Source organism: Danio rerio, chromosome 2, assembly GCF_049306965.1.
Source record: "Danio rerio strain Tuebingen ecotype United States chromosome 2, GRCz12tu, whole genome shotgun sequence".
Classification (NCBI taxonomy): Eukaryota; Metazoa; Chordata; class Actinopteri; order Cypriniformes; family Danionidae; genus Danio; species Danio rerio.
In genome coordinates this window covers 59,565,001-59,582,962 of record NC_133177.1, presented here as the reverse complement: position 1 = coordinate 59,582,962, position 17,962 = coordinate 59,565,001, and the positions used below count along the sequence as shown (strand labels likewise).

The window sequence follows — 17,962 nt, the reverse complement described above, 5'->3', positions numbered from 1 at the left end:
CTTATTAGTTTTATTTCGTCTAGAATAAAAACAGTTATTAATTTTTTAAAAAACATTTTTGGGACAAAATTATTAGCCCCTTTAAGCTATTTTTTTTTTTGATAGTCTACAGAACAAACCATCTTTATACAATAATTTGCTTAATTAGCCTAACCTGCCTAGTTCACCTTTTTAACCTAGTTAAGCCTTTAAATGTCACTTTAAGCAAGGTTATTATAGTTAACGAAAACTAACGAAAAAACGAAAACTAAAATGTAAAATAATTGTCGATAACTGAAATAAAAATAAAAACGAGTTTTTTCAAAAACTAAAACTAACTGAAACTGTTTTGTGTACATACAAAACTAACTAAAATTATAGTAAAAACCTTCATCGTTTTCGTATTTGTAAATGTATTTAATAAATAATCTTACTGTAAGCATTTTAGAAGTACATATAATCCGCGCTGCAGGTGTTTGTGTTTGACCCTTTCGCACCTCAGAGTCTCTTTCCGCCATTGGGCAGATCGAGCCGGTTCTCCTCGAGTCATCTTCTTTGTTGGTCCCGCGACAAAAACGCGTGGACATGACAGCAGCACGGTGACAGCATTAAATACAGAGAATTAAAACTATTACTTTAACACATTTGTGCCCAATAATGGGTTTTATTTCTGTAGCGCGATCGCGAACAAATCTTTGTAACCGGATCTTCTAAGTGAACCGGTTGAACAAGTTCATCAAATCGAACTGAATCATTTGAAACGATTCGCGTCTGCAGTAAGCACTTATTCACCCACTTCTTACGTAATAACAAGCCTAATACCCCCCTCTGACTCTAAATAATCCAATAAATACTCTCATGCAGTTATTAAAACAGTAACGTTACATTGAGAGTCGGTGAATCGATAATACTGCGCATGCGTGATTCAGTGAACCAAACACAAACGGTACAGCCTGCTGTATGACTGAACTGAACTTAGAACAACTGCAGCGCGGGTAAACCGAGGGCTTAAATGAGAGGATCTGGGAAAAAACGTAAGTTTATTTCATAACAGACAATCGCAATGAAATTTAAATAAGTGAAGCATGATTCAGTTGGGTTTACAGTTAGTAAAACTTTACTCTAAGACATTTTTCAGATCATGATGATGTTTTAACTGACTGAAATTACTATTTCTGACTACATAATGTTGAGTCCTAACATCCGCGTTAAGCCTAGTTCACACTACAGGATTTTAAACATCAGCAGATCGCTGTGCCGTTCACACTACATGACTTGACTTTGTGTCTTTTGATCTCTGTGGTGTTCACACTACGCAACACTCCGTGAACGATCCACAAGAGGGGGGTCACACACTACATGATCTGACAACAACTCATTCCCCATCAGCTCATTCAAGCTACCAAACCACAGCCAATGAAAATTTGAGGGAGGAGTCGTCAGAAAAAGCTGAACACTATTGGCTGCTTGTGTGCTGATGACATCACTGACAGCGTTTCAAGCTTTGGAGAAAGCATTTAAAAACATCTTCAAATCAGCTGATTTATGAGCGCATTAATCACTCATCTGCAGGTTCCAGTGGAGAGATACACAGAGAGTTTTTAATTGTTGTAATTTTATAACTCTTTGAAATAAAACTAACATATTTATAACACCCTGCCGTTTTCTAACTATCAGTGTATTTCTTTCTGACATTGTTATTTTTTTTTATTACAAAACAGTAAAGAACTGAGCATTTCTGCCTTAAATTACCATATTGGTCAAAATGACTGCATGCATGTCTGATACTTTTCACTGTGACTTTAAATATGTGTGCATTTTCTTGCCTGGCAACTTCCTGCTAACATAAACAAAACTTTCTGATGGCAAAAACATCAATTTACTGCAGATATCTTTCAAAACAGCAGATTCTGTGCCGAATAGCTCCTGTTTGAAAGTGAAAATGAAAGCCAAGCCTTTAAGTGTTTTAGTATCTTAACTACATATTTATAGGCTGTATTACCAAAAAAAGATGATATTTTTAGGGTAATGGTGTCATTAAATATGATGCCAATCATTCAAAGCTTAATTTTAATATCTTAATAATAGCTTTGAATGTAAATATGTTGTGACAGTATGGTGTTTCATATGAGAACGGTCAGAATGAGCAGTATGGTAATTCTAATAGTTGCAGAATTCTAGTTCCACTGTTAATATATCCTACTCTCATGTCTGTGCTAACGCAGAATGAAGCGAGTGCACCGATGCCCATTCTGACCAATCACAGATGTTTCTGCTGAGCTCCTGAACACACAGCCATTCAGCTCATGCTGATATGCTCTCTCATTGGCTGTAGCTCGTCACTACATCTGACCACACGTGGGGTTGAGTCGGCCGACTGCTCTGGAATATTCAGCATGCTGAATGTTGGATTTCCGTCTGCGAGGTGTCAGCGAGCCTCGTTGATGCGTTGTTCAGTAGTTCACACAAAAAGAGCGGCGAGCGCCGAGCACCCGCAGATTTCTTCCCGATCACAGCCCGATCTGTCGGCGAGCTCGTTAACTTCCAAATCGGGCTCAAATCAGGCTTAAAATCCTCTAGTGTGAACTAGGCATTAGAAATCTAAATTTCCCATCACCAGGCCCGGATTAATAATTCAGAGACCCCTGGGCACAATGTCTTGTAGGCCCCCTACAGCCGCACCCCATAGTTTAATTAAAAATAATATTGATATATTATTTGTTAAATAAAATTAATCTATAATGTATTGCCCACATTTTTTAAATAGATGATATACAGTAAGTATTTTTAGTCTACAGAGATTTAACGTATTTTTAAAGCATTTAAAGCACACTTTAAATAAAAAAATACTAATACAACTAAGGGAAGTTAATAGATTTTAATATACTTGTTCAAGTTCACTGAAGCAGCACTAAAATTTATATAAGGGTATTTTTAATGTATAACTTCTACGAATTTATCAGGGTTCATCGCTAAGGATTTTTTCTACTGGTCTGATCGGGCAAGTGGTTTAGATTTTTACTTGCCCTGCCAAAATTTTCACTGCCCCCACCAAAAAAAAGAGAAGTTAATAGCTATTTTTTAACCACATATTTTAAATAATGTGTCAAAAATAAAGTCTGTAAATCTAGAATTTCAATACTTAAAAAACAATTGTAAATATAAGTGTTATGCAAACAAAAAGAGCAGTATGGAAAATGTGAAGGCATTTTATTGCAGTTTGAAGTTATTTAACAAAAGGTGGCTGATTTGTCAAACTGACGGCAAACTATGCATAACATCACTTCATTATTATTTTGTCGTGTTGTTTCCATGTAAATGTCTACTTCCAACACGCTAGAGACAGACATTTTCGTTTAGCCTTTTAATTTGATGTTGCCGCCATGTTGCTGTTTCTACGCTGTACTGGTTGTTACCAGGTTACAAAAAAAAATAGCATGCTCAAATCAATCAGATAAGACGAATCGGAAAGCAATATGTTGTTTACGACATTACAGAGAAGGTAGCATTTAAAGATTTGAAAGCACAAACTTAAAATGCACGCAATTGACAAATAGTCACAGACAAATTAAATGTTAGTGACAAGGCAGAACTGTCCCAATCGGGCCATTAATGATCCGGTCTACTGTCCCAAGTGTCTCTCACGCTGGCCCTGGGCCACCGGGCAGTCCTTATTGTTGAGCCCTGCTTATAATGCATATGATTTGGATAACACCTCTCCAATCCAGTTCTAGGAATCCGAGTCCTCCATAATACACACACTTATTAATTATTCCTACTTGTCTTCCTCATGATGGAGAGTATGTGCCCATAATGCCCATTAATCTGGCCCTGCCCATCACTACGTCTAACCTCACAAGCAGCCTTGCACACATATTGTATTTAGGGCTGCTTTCTTGTGAGCTTTTGAATTTGAGGATGGGTAGATGGTTGTGGTAGATGATAGTGTTCATGTGTCCTCTGAATACAGGTTTCAAAAAATGTTTGACTGTTTTTAATTATACAATATTTATCCTGTTGATTTTGAATCTTGTACCTAACAAATATCCTCATTTAGAAAAAAAACTGAAACTAATACTGAAACTAATAAAAACTAAACTAAAACTAAGACATTTTAAAATATAGAAAGTAATAAAAACTAGGAAATCTGCCTCTAAAACTAATAAAAATTAACTGAATTTGAAAACAAAAAGTCAAAACGAAATAGAAACTAAAACTAATGAAAAATCCAAAACTATTATAACCTTGACTTTAAGCTGTATAGAAGTGTCTTAAAAAATATCTAGTAAAATATTATTTACTGTCATCATGGCAAAGATAAAATAAATCAGTTATTACAAATAGTTTTCTAAAACTATTATGCTTAAAAATGTGTTGAAACAATCTTCCCTCCATTAAGAAATTGGGGAAAAAAAATAAACAGGGGCGATAATAATTAAGGGGGGCTAAAAAGTCTGACTTCAACTGTGTAAATATATATATATATATATATATATATATATATATATATATATATATATATATATATATATATATATATATATATATATATATATATATATTAGGGCTGTAACAATACACAATATAAAATCGAAATCGCGACTCTCAGATCTACGATCCTGATAAGGGAGAATCGCGACACACCCCGTGATACCTTTCCAATAACGTCACGCGTGCCTGCAAAAGTTGAGCTAATTAACACTTTTTTTCGTTCGACATTACAAGCACTGCTCCGTTTAATCCCTCGCAATATTTAGCCGGGAGAGCTCGCACGGAGCTCATAGTAAGGGACCGTCTGAATGTGTCAGGAATATCAAAAACAAAACCAACTTAACCCCGCTTGACAACAGACAACGCCAGAAACATTGCCAATGCTGTCAAAGCGGCCGGATTTTCAGCGCATATACGATGATTTGCTCACACTGTTAATGTGGCTGCGCAGAGAGGGATGGGCGTTCACCAGATGTCAGGTAACAGCGCAAACTTTTCTGTAACCGTGCAGTGCGCTTTCTGTTTGAACCTTTGAGAGTGCTGACTGACAGGTGCGACGAAGCTTTCAGATGAACACAGTTTCTATAGTTATACTTTATTTAGAGATAAAGGTATATGACTCTGTATATAATCACTCTATCATGCTGGAGTTTATAGCCGTTTCGCTTTACTTCAGGACACATTAACGCCGCTCTGAAGGTCTAATCGCTGTTTTAAGTTATCCAGAGCTGTATGAATATACAAATCTTGAATATCACAATAGTATTAAATATTACAATTGCAACAACACAGACAGCAACACTTTTGCACAATCGATACCCAGCTGATTCAGTCGTTTATAAGAGGACCGCTCCTCTTCTTTTTTCCTTGTCAACATAAAGGCAGTGAGGTGCGCCTCGTTTTCGGCCACTTGTTTAACTGCAAGACATATTTAACTTGCGGGACGATAACGTATAACCCGTGCCTGCTGACACATTTGCCAAAGAAGCAAAATGGAAGAAGAATATTGCTGTTTGATACAGACCTGTTGATAAACCAGCGCTTATGTTGACCTGGATCTGCGTAATAAACGCAACAAATAGGCTTTACTTTTTATTTTACAGCTTATAAAGCATGTACGCAGATTAATGCAATATCATATTTAAACAACAAAACTGTTTATAAAAAGTCTACATATGCGCGCGCGTTGTTGTTGTCTTTTAATCACGCAGCGCGCGCACTTGAACCGCGAGGGAGAGAGAGGAAAGCATAGGCTATATCAGGACATAATCTTTAAAATAATGATTTCTATTAAAATGTAAAAAGGTTTTGTGATTATAATAATAACAGTGGGGCATTAAATAAAGGCATATTTTCCGTGGAGCGGGCAATTTGAGGAAGTCTGCGATTTTTATTTGACGGAAGACAAAAAATGATTGGAAAAAAACAGCCTATGCCGGTTATTAAAAATAATCAGTCAGTATTTTCGTTTGTAATATAAATTAATTATTTAAGTGAAAATAATTTAGGGCAGTCCTATTTATTTTATTCATTTTATTTAGTTTATTCTGCTCTTCTGTGCTAAACACTGCAGGTGCGTGAAGATGCTCTGTTGTTCTGTTCTGTTATTAATATGCTAGCATTTAAAAATAAATCAGTATTTTATGCAATATTTAATGTGTCATACACAAAATAGACACGTCAATTTGTTTAATATAAAATTAATAGTAATCTGACCAGTTAACCGCTAATAACCGATTAATGAGCGGCGGTTGTCGGTTAGCAAAATTAACGAAATGAGCATCCCTAGTAGCTATTTAATTTACTTTTTCTATGTAAGAGATCTTGATTGAAAAAGAATTTTCAACATGCTTAAACCATCTACACAATGGAGTTTAGTTCTGTTTGGTTTTTCAACAGTATTTTGTTACAAAGAAAACAGAAGTGATAGCTTTGGCTATTTTTTTATTTTATATATGGCTATTTATATTGTTAATAATTTGCATAGTTAATATTGTTCTTTGATGTTTAGTTTATAAAGATTTTTCAAATGTTATTTAATAAAAAATAGTTTTAAAAATCTTTTTTTTCCCATCCCCACACGAAAAAAAAAAAATCGTGATACGAACCGAATCGTGGGTCAAAAATCGTGATACGAACCGAATCGTGGGTTTGGTGTATCGTTACAGCCCTAATATATATATATATATATATATATATATATATATATATATATATATATATATATATATATATATATATATATATATATATATATCGCCACTGGTGTGAAGTCTTAAAATTGTGCAAAAAAAAACCCTGATGCAATCATTTTGATGTGCAACAGCTGCTGTGCTCACAGTTAAGCCCAATAATAATGCATGCAAAGTTCACTTCTCAGTATAGAGAATGGCAATTATTAATCAGATTTGTAGAAAGGCCAGAAATCTACAGTTAACACACGTGAAATAAAACATTACGCATCAACACTTTTTATATCTAAACTTAATATTCATCTCAAAACAAATCAACAATTCTAACCTGTCCCAAAAATTCAGTAAATATTTGATAAATGCAGGCATGAAATGATAAAGTGCAGTGGCTTACCTTTCTCGGTGCGTCTGAAACATTCTTACTGGACAGATGAGGGTCTTTTTCTGTCATTAGGAACAGGAGAATAAAAACAAACAACATAAATTCACCAATCCACTCATTAAAATACAAAAACACAAGCATTATAGACCCTGCGAAAGTCAACTGATGTATTTGGGTCAAGGTCGAGGAAGAAACTACGCCAATACTCCAACCTCCTTACAAGTTTACATAACAATTTAGTCATTTAGTATTGAATTAAACGCTATATTTTGGGTTTAATTAATCGTTTTAATCACGAAATTATCAATCAAGCCAACAGAAGCATGCTTAAATGCAAATAATCCAAAAACAATTCATTATATTATTTAAAATACTTATAAAGTATATTTTAGTCACCATATATCTCTATACTGAGGGGCTGACAGACATTGTCTGATGCCTTGCTTTTCTGATTCAACATTTAAATGCCAAATATGAGCTTAAAAAGCATATATGCATAACAAAAAGAGTGACTCGTAATATTTATACACACAACTTTTTTTCCAAGTGACTTTTAGAAGCAGATAAACGATACTAGCAGTCATAATGCAATGCAATCTCATTAATAATGCACAATACTAGCAGTCATAATGCAATGCAATAACATTAATAAAGCACAATACTAGCAGTCATAATGCAATATCATTAATAAAGCATAATACTAGCAGTCATAATGCAATGCATTAACATTAATAAAGCACAATACTAGCAGTCATAATGCAATGCATTAACATTAATAAAGCACAATACTAGCAGTCATAATGCAATATCATTAATAAAGCACAATACTAGCAGTCATAATGCAATAACATTAATAATGCACAATACTAGCAGTCATAATGCAATATCATTAATAATGCACAATACTAGCAGTCATAATGCAATGCAATATCATTAATAATGCACAATACTAGCAGTCATAATGCAATAACATTAATAATGCACAATACTAGCAGTCATAATGCAATATCATTAATAAAGCATAATACTAGCAGTCATAATGCAATATCATTAATAAAGCATAATACTAGCAGTCATAATGCAATGCATTAACATTAATAAAGCACAATACTAGCAGTCATAATGCAATGCATTAACATTAATAAAGCACAATACTAGCAGTCATAATGCAATATCATTAATAAAGCACAATACTAGCAGTCATAATGCAATATCATTAATAAAGCACAATACTAGCAGTCATAATGCAATAACATTAATAATGCACAATACTAGCAGTCATAATGCAATATCATTAATAATGCACAATACTAGCAGTCATAATGCAATGCAATATCATTAATAATGCACAATACTAGCAGTCATAATGCAATAACATTAATAATGCACAATACTAGCAGTCATAATGCAATATCATTAATAAAGCATAATACTAGCAGTCATAATGCAATATCATTAATAAAGCACAATACTAGCAGTCATAATGCAATGACATTAATAAAGCACAATACTAGCAGTCATAATGCAATATCATTAATAAAGCACAATACTAGCAGTCATAATGCAATATCATTAATAAAGCACAATACTAGCAGTCATAATGCAATCTCATTAATAAAGCACAATACTAGCAGTCATAATGCAATAACATTAATAAAGCACAATACTAGCAGTCATAATGCAATATCATTAATAAAGCACAATACTAGCAGTCATAATGCAATAACATTAATAATGCACAATACTAGCAGTCATAATGCAATATCATTAATAAAGCACAATACTAGCAGTCATAATGCAATATCATTAATAATGCACAATACTAGCAGTCATAATGCAAAGCAATATCATTAATAATGCACAATACTAGCAGTCATAATGCAATCTCATTAATAAAGCACAATACTAGCAGTCATAATGCAATATCATTAATAAAGCACAATACTAGCAGTCATAATGCAAAGCAATATCATTAATAATGCACAATACTAGCAGTCATAATGCAATCTCATTAATAAAGCACAATACTAGCAGTCATAATGCAATAACATTAATAATGCACAATACTAGCAGTCATAATGCAAAGCAATATCATTAATAATGCACAATACTAGCAGTCATAATGCAATATCATTAATAAAGCACAATACTAGCAGTCATAATGCAATATCATTAATAAAGCACAATACTAGCAGTCATAATGCAAAGCAATATCATTAATAATGCACAATACTAGCAGTCATAATGCAATCTCATTAATAAAGCACAATACTAGCAGTCATAATGCAATATCATTAATAAAGCACAATACTAGCAGTCATAATGCAATATCATTAATAAAGCACAATACTAGCAGTCATAATGCAATAACATTAATAATGCACAATACTAGCAGTCATAATGCAATATCATTAATAAAGCACAATACTAGCAGTCATAATGCAATCTCATTAATAAAGCACAATACTAGCAGTCATAATGCAAAGCAATATCATTAATAATGCACAATACTAGCAGTCATAATGCAATCTCATTAATAAAGCACAATACTAGCAGTCATAATGCAATATCATTAATAAAGCACAATACTAGCAGTCATAATGCAAAGCAATATCATTAATAATGCACAATACTAGCAGTCATAATGCAATCTCATTAATAAAGCACAATACTAGCAGTCATAATGCAAAGCAATATCATTAATAATGCACAATACTAGCAGTCATAATGCAATATCATTAATAAAGCACAATACTAGCAGTCATAATGCAATAACATTAATAATGCACAATACTAGCAGTCATAATGCAATATCATTAATAAAGCACAATACTAGCAGTCATAATGCAATCTCATTAATAAAGCACAATACTAGCAGTCATAATGCAAAGCAATATCATTAATAATGCACAATACTAGCAGTCATAATGCAATCTCATTAATAAAGCACAATACTAGCAGTCATAATGCAATAACATTAATAATGCACAATACTAGCAGTCATAATGCAAAGCAATAACATTATTTTAAATGCACAAACATGCAATAAATATTTACACTTTTCTAATTAACATCTTAACATATCAACAACTAAGATTTTATACCAACACATGCACTGAAAAAAATATTTATATATGATTTAATAGTTGGTGTTTTTTAGGGTAAGTGGTTGCAAACTACTTATATGGGCTGAATATTTAAACAAACCCAATTAATTGAGTAACGTTCAGCTTAATTTGTTAGTTTAAATTCAGTTAATATAATCATTTGCAACCATCTACCTCAAATAAATCAAATAAATGCAGTAAATCACTGTTTTCCAGCGTCTGAGCTAACTACTGAAGTAAGTTCTCCAGTCAGATCCGACTGTAGTTGTAGGTAAAGTTACAGTAAATGATGAATAAGCAGTGTCTCTTACCCCATGTCGTTGTAAACCCACAGGATGACAAACTCTTGTTCCTGTTATGGAGCAACTGGAGGATCTGTGGGAGCAGTAATCCGAGTCTTTCTATACGCTCAACATGCCATATATTTGCATGGCAGCAGCCGCATGCAACACCAAGCCGCCGCAGAAACTGGACGTGATGACCGGGCGCGCGTCCGCTGCTGATTTTCGCGGCGTTTTCTCGGTTTGTACTGGAGTGAGCAAGCGGACTCGCGGGAAACCCCGCCGGCGTTCGCGCGCTCCGCGTTCTGATGTTTCCCGCTGCGACTTTGATTACGCGCCGCGACTGTTACTTTCGAAGCAGTTTTGCTTTGATGTCCCGATCCCGCGCCGCCGCTCTGTGCTTTTGAAGAGACTCGAGCGCGCCGTCTAGCGGACACGAGCACGGCTGCAGCTTCATTGCGGCGCGTTTAGTGATTAGAGACTGAAGCATAGTCATTAGTGATGATGTGAGTGTGACCCTGAGCGCTTTAAAGATGCAATGCGAGTTACTTTTTAGTTTAAAACAATAGCTTTTATTAAAGAATTTGGTAAAATGCCGATTTAAAATGTAAAATAATGGCTAGATTAGACCTAAATAAATATTTAAAAACTATTAAAACAGTGATTAGATTAGACCTAAATAAATATTTAAAAACTATTAAAATAGAGATTATTTTAAACCTTAATAAAAAATAATTAAAATAGTGATAAAATTAGATCTAAATAAAAATAATTAAAATTGTGATTATTTTAGACCTAAATAGATATTTAAAAACTATTAAAATAGAGATTATTTTAGACCTTAATAAAAAATAATTAAAATAGTGATAAGATTAGATCTAAATAAAAATTTAATAACTATTAAAACAGTGATTAGATTAGACTTTAATGAAAATAATTGAAACAGTGATTAGATTAGACCTTTATAAATATTTAAAAACTATTAAAATAGTGATTATTTTAGACCTTAATAAAAAATAATTAAAATAGTGATAAGATTAGATCTAAATAAAAATAATTAAAATTGTGATTATTTTAGACCTAAATAGATATTTAAAAACTATTAAAATAGAGATTAAATTAGATCTAAATAAAAAGTAATTAAAATAGTGATTAGATTAGACCTAAATATTAAAAAATAGTGATTAGATTAGATCTAAATAAATATTTTAAAAAAATTAAAGTAGTGATTAGATTAGATCTAAAAAAATAATAATAATTAAAACAGTGATTAGATTAGACCTAAATAAATATTTAAAAACTAATAAAATAGTGAGATTAGATCAGATCTAAAAAATAATTAAAATAGTGATTATTTTAGACCTAAATACAAAGTAATTTAAATTGTGATTATATTAGATCTAAATATTTAAAAAAATATATTAAAACTGATTAGATTAGATCTAAATAAATATTACAAATAATTAAATAGCAAGATTAGATCTAAATAAAAAATTATTAAAATAGTGATTATATTAAACCTAAATAAATATTTAAAAACTTTTAAAATAGTGATTAGATTAGACCTAAATAATAAAAAAAATTAAAATAGTGATTATTTATTTTCTACTATTTAAATATTTTTAAATAGTAGAAAATGAATAATCACTATTTTAATTTTTTTTTTTATTTAGGTCTAATCCAATCACTATTTTAAATATTTAAATAGTAAGTAGATCCAAATGAATATATAAAAAATATTAAAATACTGGGGTGACGCAGTGGGACAGTAGGTAGTGCTGTCCCCTAACAGCAAGAGGTTGGCGTTTCTGTGTGGAGTTTGCATGTTCGCATGTCTTTGGACTGTGGGGGAAACCGGAGCACCGGTTGTGGGGGAAACTGGAGGAAACCCATGCGAAGACAGGGAGAACATGCAAACTCCACACAGAAACCCCAACTGAGCCAAGGTTCGAACCAGCGAACCAGCGACCCAGCGACCTTCTTGCTGTGAGGCGACAGCACTACCTACTGCGCCACTGCCTCACCCCTAAATATTTAAAAACTAATAAAATAGTGAGTAGATTAGATCTAAAAAAAAAAAATAAGATAAAAATTGTGATTATTTTAGACCTAAATATTTAAAAAATATTAAAATTGTGATTAGATTAGATCTAAATAAATATTACAAATATTTAAATAGTGATTAGATCTAAATAAAAAATAATTAAAATAGTGATTATATTAAACCTAAGTAAATATTTAAAAACTATTAAAATAGTGATTAGATTAGACCTTAATAATAAAAAAATTAAAATAGTGATTATTTTTCTTTTGTTGGCTTAGTCCCTTTATTAATCTGGGGTTGCCACAGCGGAATGAACCGCCAACTTATCTAGCAAGTTTTTATGCAGCGGATGCCCTTCCAGCCGCAACCCAACTCTGGGAAACATCCACACATACACACACACACACACACACACACACACACACACACACTCATACACTATGGACAATTTAGCCTAATCAATTCACCTGTACCGTATGTGTTTGGACTGTGGTGGAAACCGGAGCACCTGGAGGAAACCATGCAAACTCCACACAGAAACGCCAACTGAGCCAAGGTTCGAACCAGCGACCTTCTTGCTGTGAGGCGACAGCACTACCTACTGCACCACTGCTTCAAAATAGAAATTATATTAGACCTTAATATTTAAAAAAATATTAAAATAGTGATTAGATCTAAATAAATATTTAAAAACTATTAAAATAGAGATTAGATCTAAATAAAAAGTAATTTAAATAGTGATTAGATTAGATATAAATAAAAAATAATTAAAATAGTGATTATTTTAGACCTAAAAAATATTTAAAAATTATTAAAATAGTGATTAGATTAGACCTAAATAAATATTAAAAAAATATTTAAATAGTGAGTAGATCCAAATGAATATATAAAAAAATATTAAAATAGTGGGGTGAAGCAGTGGCACAGTAGGTAGTGCTGTCCCCTCACAGCAGGAAAAAGTTGGCGTTTCTGTGTGGAGTTTGCATGTTCTCCCTGTGTTCGCGTGGGTTTCCTTCGGGTGCTCCAGTTTCCCCCAGTCAAAAGACATGCGCAACAGGGGAATTGAGTAGGCTATAGGGGAACAGGGTAAACTCTGTTCATATTTCTGCCACGCCACAGAGCGGCATCTGAATAGTTTCATTTTAAATAACACGTCTGGTGTGAGATGCTTCCAACTGTCATGTGCGTGCTGTGTCATGGCACCGAGCGGCACATACGGTGTGTGACATCCTCTAGTGTCCCACCAGTGCCAATATACAGCCATATCGCACTGCTACTCGTGTGATATTGCATTTCTACAACAGTTTGACGGCACAATCGTGTATATAAAAAAGAAAATCAAACATGGAGAGTGTAAAAACCCTTTTGTAAGAGAAACTACTTTCTTTCCCCCGCTCATTCACATCTGCAGCTGACGTCAGAACAGCAGAAACCGTCACTAATTCAACAACTTCACTTTAGAGCTAGTGAACGATCCTCTATAGCGTAATTTCTAAAGTGACGACAAAACAGCTGATTTTGCTGACATTTTAAGATTATAATGCTGAACAGCATGAAATGCCATCAGTCTACAGAGATTTCTCAGTATTTCTCTGTTGCAATCAGGAGATCACAATATTTAACCCTTAAAAAGCCAAAGCAAAGCAAACACAATCAGAAACACTACCAGACTGGTATAAATACAGCACTACAACATACTAAAGAGAGAGAAAGATCGACTTAGAAAGTCATTTACCTGTTCTGTGATGATTTGATCAGCTGTAGTTTGAAATATGAAAAGACGCTGTTTTTCTCCTATAAGGGCTTATTATGCAGACTCTGTCGCCATCTTGTGGTGCAACCGTCTTTGCTCTGCTCAGTATAAAAGGCTCCGATCTCCAAAGTTAGGTATTTAAAATAGGCACTATCCTAATAAATAAACTGCATAGTTACAGTCTAAACAACTATCATCTCACCTAAAACAATACAAAGGTACATTATGTTGTCCATCAGCTGCAATATTTGTCAAACTGTAGTGAGTTTATTGATCTGCTGTCACTCTATGTGGGCGGAGTAACACACAAGGGTGAAGAGGATGTAAGAGTGCTGATATTGCACAGCTATCAGCCAATCAGATTCAAGAACCAGACCATCTCTCTCTCTCTCTCTCTCTCTCTCTCTCTCTCTCTATATATATATATATATATATATATAAATATATACACACACACACACACACATATATACACACACACACATATATATTGGTGTAACGGAGTCAAATTTGTAGGCGGTCTTGCTCGCTCAAGCTATTTCAACTCTGCCCACTAATGTTCTATAGGATTGAGATCAGGGCTTTGTGATGGCCACTCCAAAACATTCCCTCTGTTGTCCTTTAAGCACATGTTAAATAATCTGGCAGTATGCTTAGGTTCATGGTTTGTTTGGAAGAGCCATTTGTGGTCAAGCTTTAATTTCCTGGCTGATGTCTTGATGTTGCTTCAGTATTTCTCCATAATGTTCTTTCTTCATGATGCCATCTATGCTGTGAAGTGGACCAGTCCCTCCTGCAGCAGAACAGCCCCACAACATGATGCTGCCGCCCCCATACTTCACAGTTGGGATGGTGTTCCTAGGCTTGTAAGCTTTCCCCTTTGTCCTCCAAATGTAACACTGGTCATTATGGCCAAACAGTTCAGTCTTAGCTCCATCAGAGCACAGGACATGTCTCCAAACATGAGTCCTTTTCCCAGTGTCATTTAGCTGATTGTAATCTGGCTTTGTTGTTGATTCTGGCTTGTTGATTTTCCCATGTCGTCACACAAGGAAGCAGTGTGTGTTTGAGGATTTCCCTAAATACTATTCTACAGTTGTGCCTCTAGTTAACTCAAATGTTGTCAATTAGCCAATCAGAAACTTCCAAAACCTTGACACCATCATCTGAGCTTTTCCAGAGGCAGAATAATCTTATTGTATGTAAACCTGACCATCAAGAAGAGTTATAACAATTTCTCAAACTCTCTCTCATTATTCTGCTATTAAGCAGAACAGAAACTAATGTGATCATCCAGACTTACCTAAAAGAGAAATAGTTGAGTCACATTAACATCTGACCTTTTTAAATGGTTATGTGCCTTTTTATACAGTGTGTGTAAACTTCTGCTTCCAACTGTACATGTTTATTAGGTTATTAAATCCAATTAGTCTGATCACATGAGATTGATTAATGAAAATGCCACATCAGATCTTTTCCATTAGAAATAACATAGCATGAAATTTCTGATCAATACAAATAAACGTCTCACTTTTAAGGTTAGTAAACATCATTCCCATTGTGCATTTCTCATTTTCAGTTACCACAGAAGCCAGCTTGGGGAGAAAAAACAACAACAAGATTACTTCAACACTAAAATGTACACCATGTTAAAAATGAATTTACAAACAGACAAAAACCCCAGAACATTTAAAGATCACAGAGAGGACGAATGAAGCAACCAGACCTGCATTGGGTGAAAGAAAGCAACATTTATTTTTAACGTTACAAGAAGTACATACCGTGGGGGGTGAAAACTTTTTCACAAAGCAAAATCCTGAATTATACTTCATATCCTGATGCTTTTTTTTCCCTCATTCCTCTTCAATGCAAGGTAAACTACATTCATTTATTGTACATTTCAGACAAATCCGATGCAACTTTCTCAGCAGAAACTCCCACAAGGGTGATCTCGGAGTCATAAACTCGATCATAAGAAGAACCAGAATGAGGATCGCCGTGGCTTTATCGTGAATGCATTGTCATTGGCAACAATTTGGCTGATGTTATCAAGTCTGATATTTACATCTGAAGAGGGAAATATGGAAACCCAAGTATTGGAAAGTGTGAAAAGTCAGAATATTAGACACTGACATGCTCGGGAACTGTGGAGAAGCGGATCATGATTGTCTTGTGGGTCGAGAACGAAAAACAAAACAAAAATGTGCTCGATGCTATAAAATGCGAGCGGTGGTACTTCAGTAATATTAAACAGTCAAAAAGTGTTGCGAGTATGGAGTAACAGCAAGGTATAAACACTCCAAAAGTAAAAGTATAAAGTTGAGGCGACTGGCATCGGTCGAAACAGATGTTAAAAGCTGCCATAAAACTCCGAATGGGTCCGTCAAAACCAAATGAAGAGCAATTTCCACACTGAGAGAGGTTACGAGAACTTCACGTCAGATCGTACAAATAAAAATGAGCTACTAAGGGAGGAAAAAATGCAAATGAGCAACTAGAACGAGGGAAAAAAAGAAAACTACAACTACCACAACACAAATAATAATAATGATGATGAGGGAGGGCAGTCACAAACGTACACACACACTCTCACACACACAGCTCTGGTCGGCGTATTAAACGCTGCTCTCACTGACATCATCGTGATGCAAAAAGACGCAACAGCGCCTCCTACAGTCAGACGCAAAAACAGCGAGAATCTCACCTGTCTGTCCTTCGCATAGGTGCGGCCATCTCCTGCTTTCTGCCATGTAAAGAACACCACTGCGTCCTGATTGGACGCAAACAGCAGTGGGCGGGGCTTCCTACAGTGATTGACACATCCTTCTCATACGATGATTCCACCCTGATTGATTCATTTATTATTACATATCGTCTGCTTGCAGCAAGATATTAAAAGCCACGTCTAAATCAAGCGGTTCACTGCTTTTATTCTAGTTGAACAAAAACCATATTTTAAAAGAGGAAAGGATAGATCTTGTCGGCCCCCTTGCGGAGACGAAACATTTAAAATGAAAAGAGAAAGCCATTTTTATTTCACTACCCCCATTATTTTTGCGAGTCACCCGCCGTAAGTGGCTCTCCGTTACGACGTCCTCAAAGTTGAATCGTCCTTCAGAGTGTCCTAGCACCTTCTAGGAGACCCGGCGCGCACGCAAAAAAGAAAAATCCAAATGAAAGGCGAAGCTCTCGTCCATTCTCTCATGTTCGGTGGCAGAACCTGAACGTCGGATGTCAACTTTGAGGGGCGACTCTTATATTTTCCCAAAAAATCAGCTGCTTGATAAGCGTTTATAATTACTTTGTGTCTTTAAATACGTCACCCCCTCTCTCAGCTCGCGGAGACGACAGAGCAAGCGTGTTTTTTTTTTGCAGGTAGTTTTAAGAGAACTTCATCATCTTGGCTCCGTCTCGGTTGGCAGGGCAGGCCTGAGGCTGACGAGAGAGAGAGAAGAGGCCGGGATGGGACGGGACGGGACAGACCCATACCTGCGCTCCAGGAGCCGCCCTCCTCCTCCACCGCTGCAGATGGAAGATCTCGTGTTTGGTCTCCTCCGAACACTGCGTCTCCCCCTCTCCTCCACCAATGGTGGATGTTTTTCGGCCGCTCACGCCTTTCTCTTTCGTCCTGTCCAGCTTTACTCCCTCCTGTGATTGGTTTGATTCTCTCCTGTTGCTCTCACACCATGGTGCTTCAGTTGTAACAGTGGTAAACGGGCATCCATGTTTGTTC

At 34.9% G+C, this 17,962-nt stretch overlaps 2 protein-coding genes across 5 annotated transcripts in view; both read right to left on the bottom strand.

The window, feature by feature from the left end:
* Positions 1–10,810, bottom strand: part of LOC100330028 (homer protein homolog 3) — a 96,636-nt gene extending 85,826 nt beyond the window's left edge. For all 3 annotated transcript variants that reach the window (XR_012395285.1, XM_073931958.1, XM_073931965.1), the window contains exons 1-2: positions 10,463–10,810; positions 7,057–7,106 (exon numbers count right to left, since the gene is read on the bottom strand). Coding sequence is in view for 2 of the 3 variants with exons in the window: in XM_073931958.1 (XP_073788059.1) it covers positions 7,057–7,079 (23 nt within the window). In the remaining variant the exon portion in view is untranslated. The remainder of the gene's footprint in view (positions 1–7,056; positions 7,107–10,462) is intronic.
* A 5,150-nt stretch (positions 10,811–15,960) lies between these two features.
* upf1 (UPF1 RNA helicase and ATPase) overlaps positions 15,961–17,962 on the bottom strand; it is a 66,793-nt gene continuing 64,791 nt past the window's right edge. Inside the window, exon 24 of one of the 2 annotated variants that reach the window (XM_005163640.6) lies at positions 15,961–17,962. This exon is cut by the window's right edge and continues 74 nt beyond it. The gene's annotated coding sequence lies outside the window, so the exon portion shown is untranslated. 2 annotated transcript variants of the gene reach the window in all.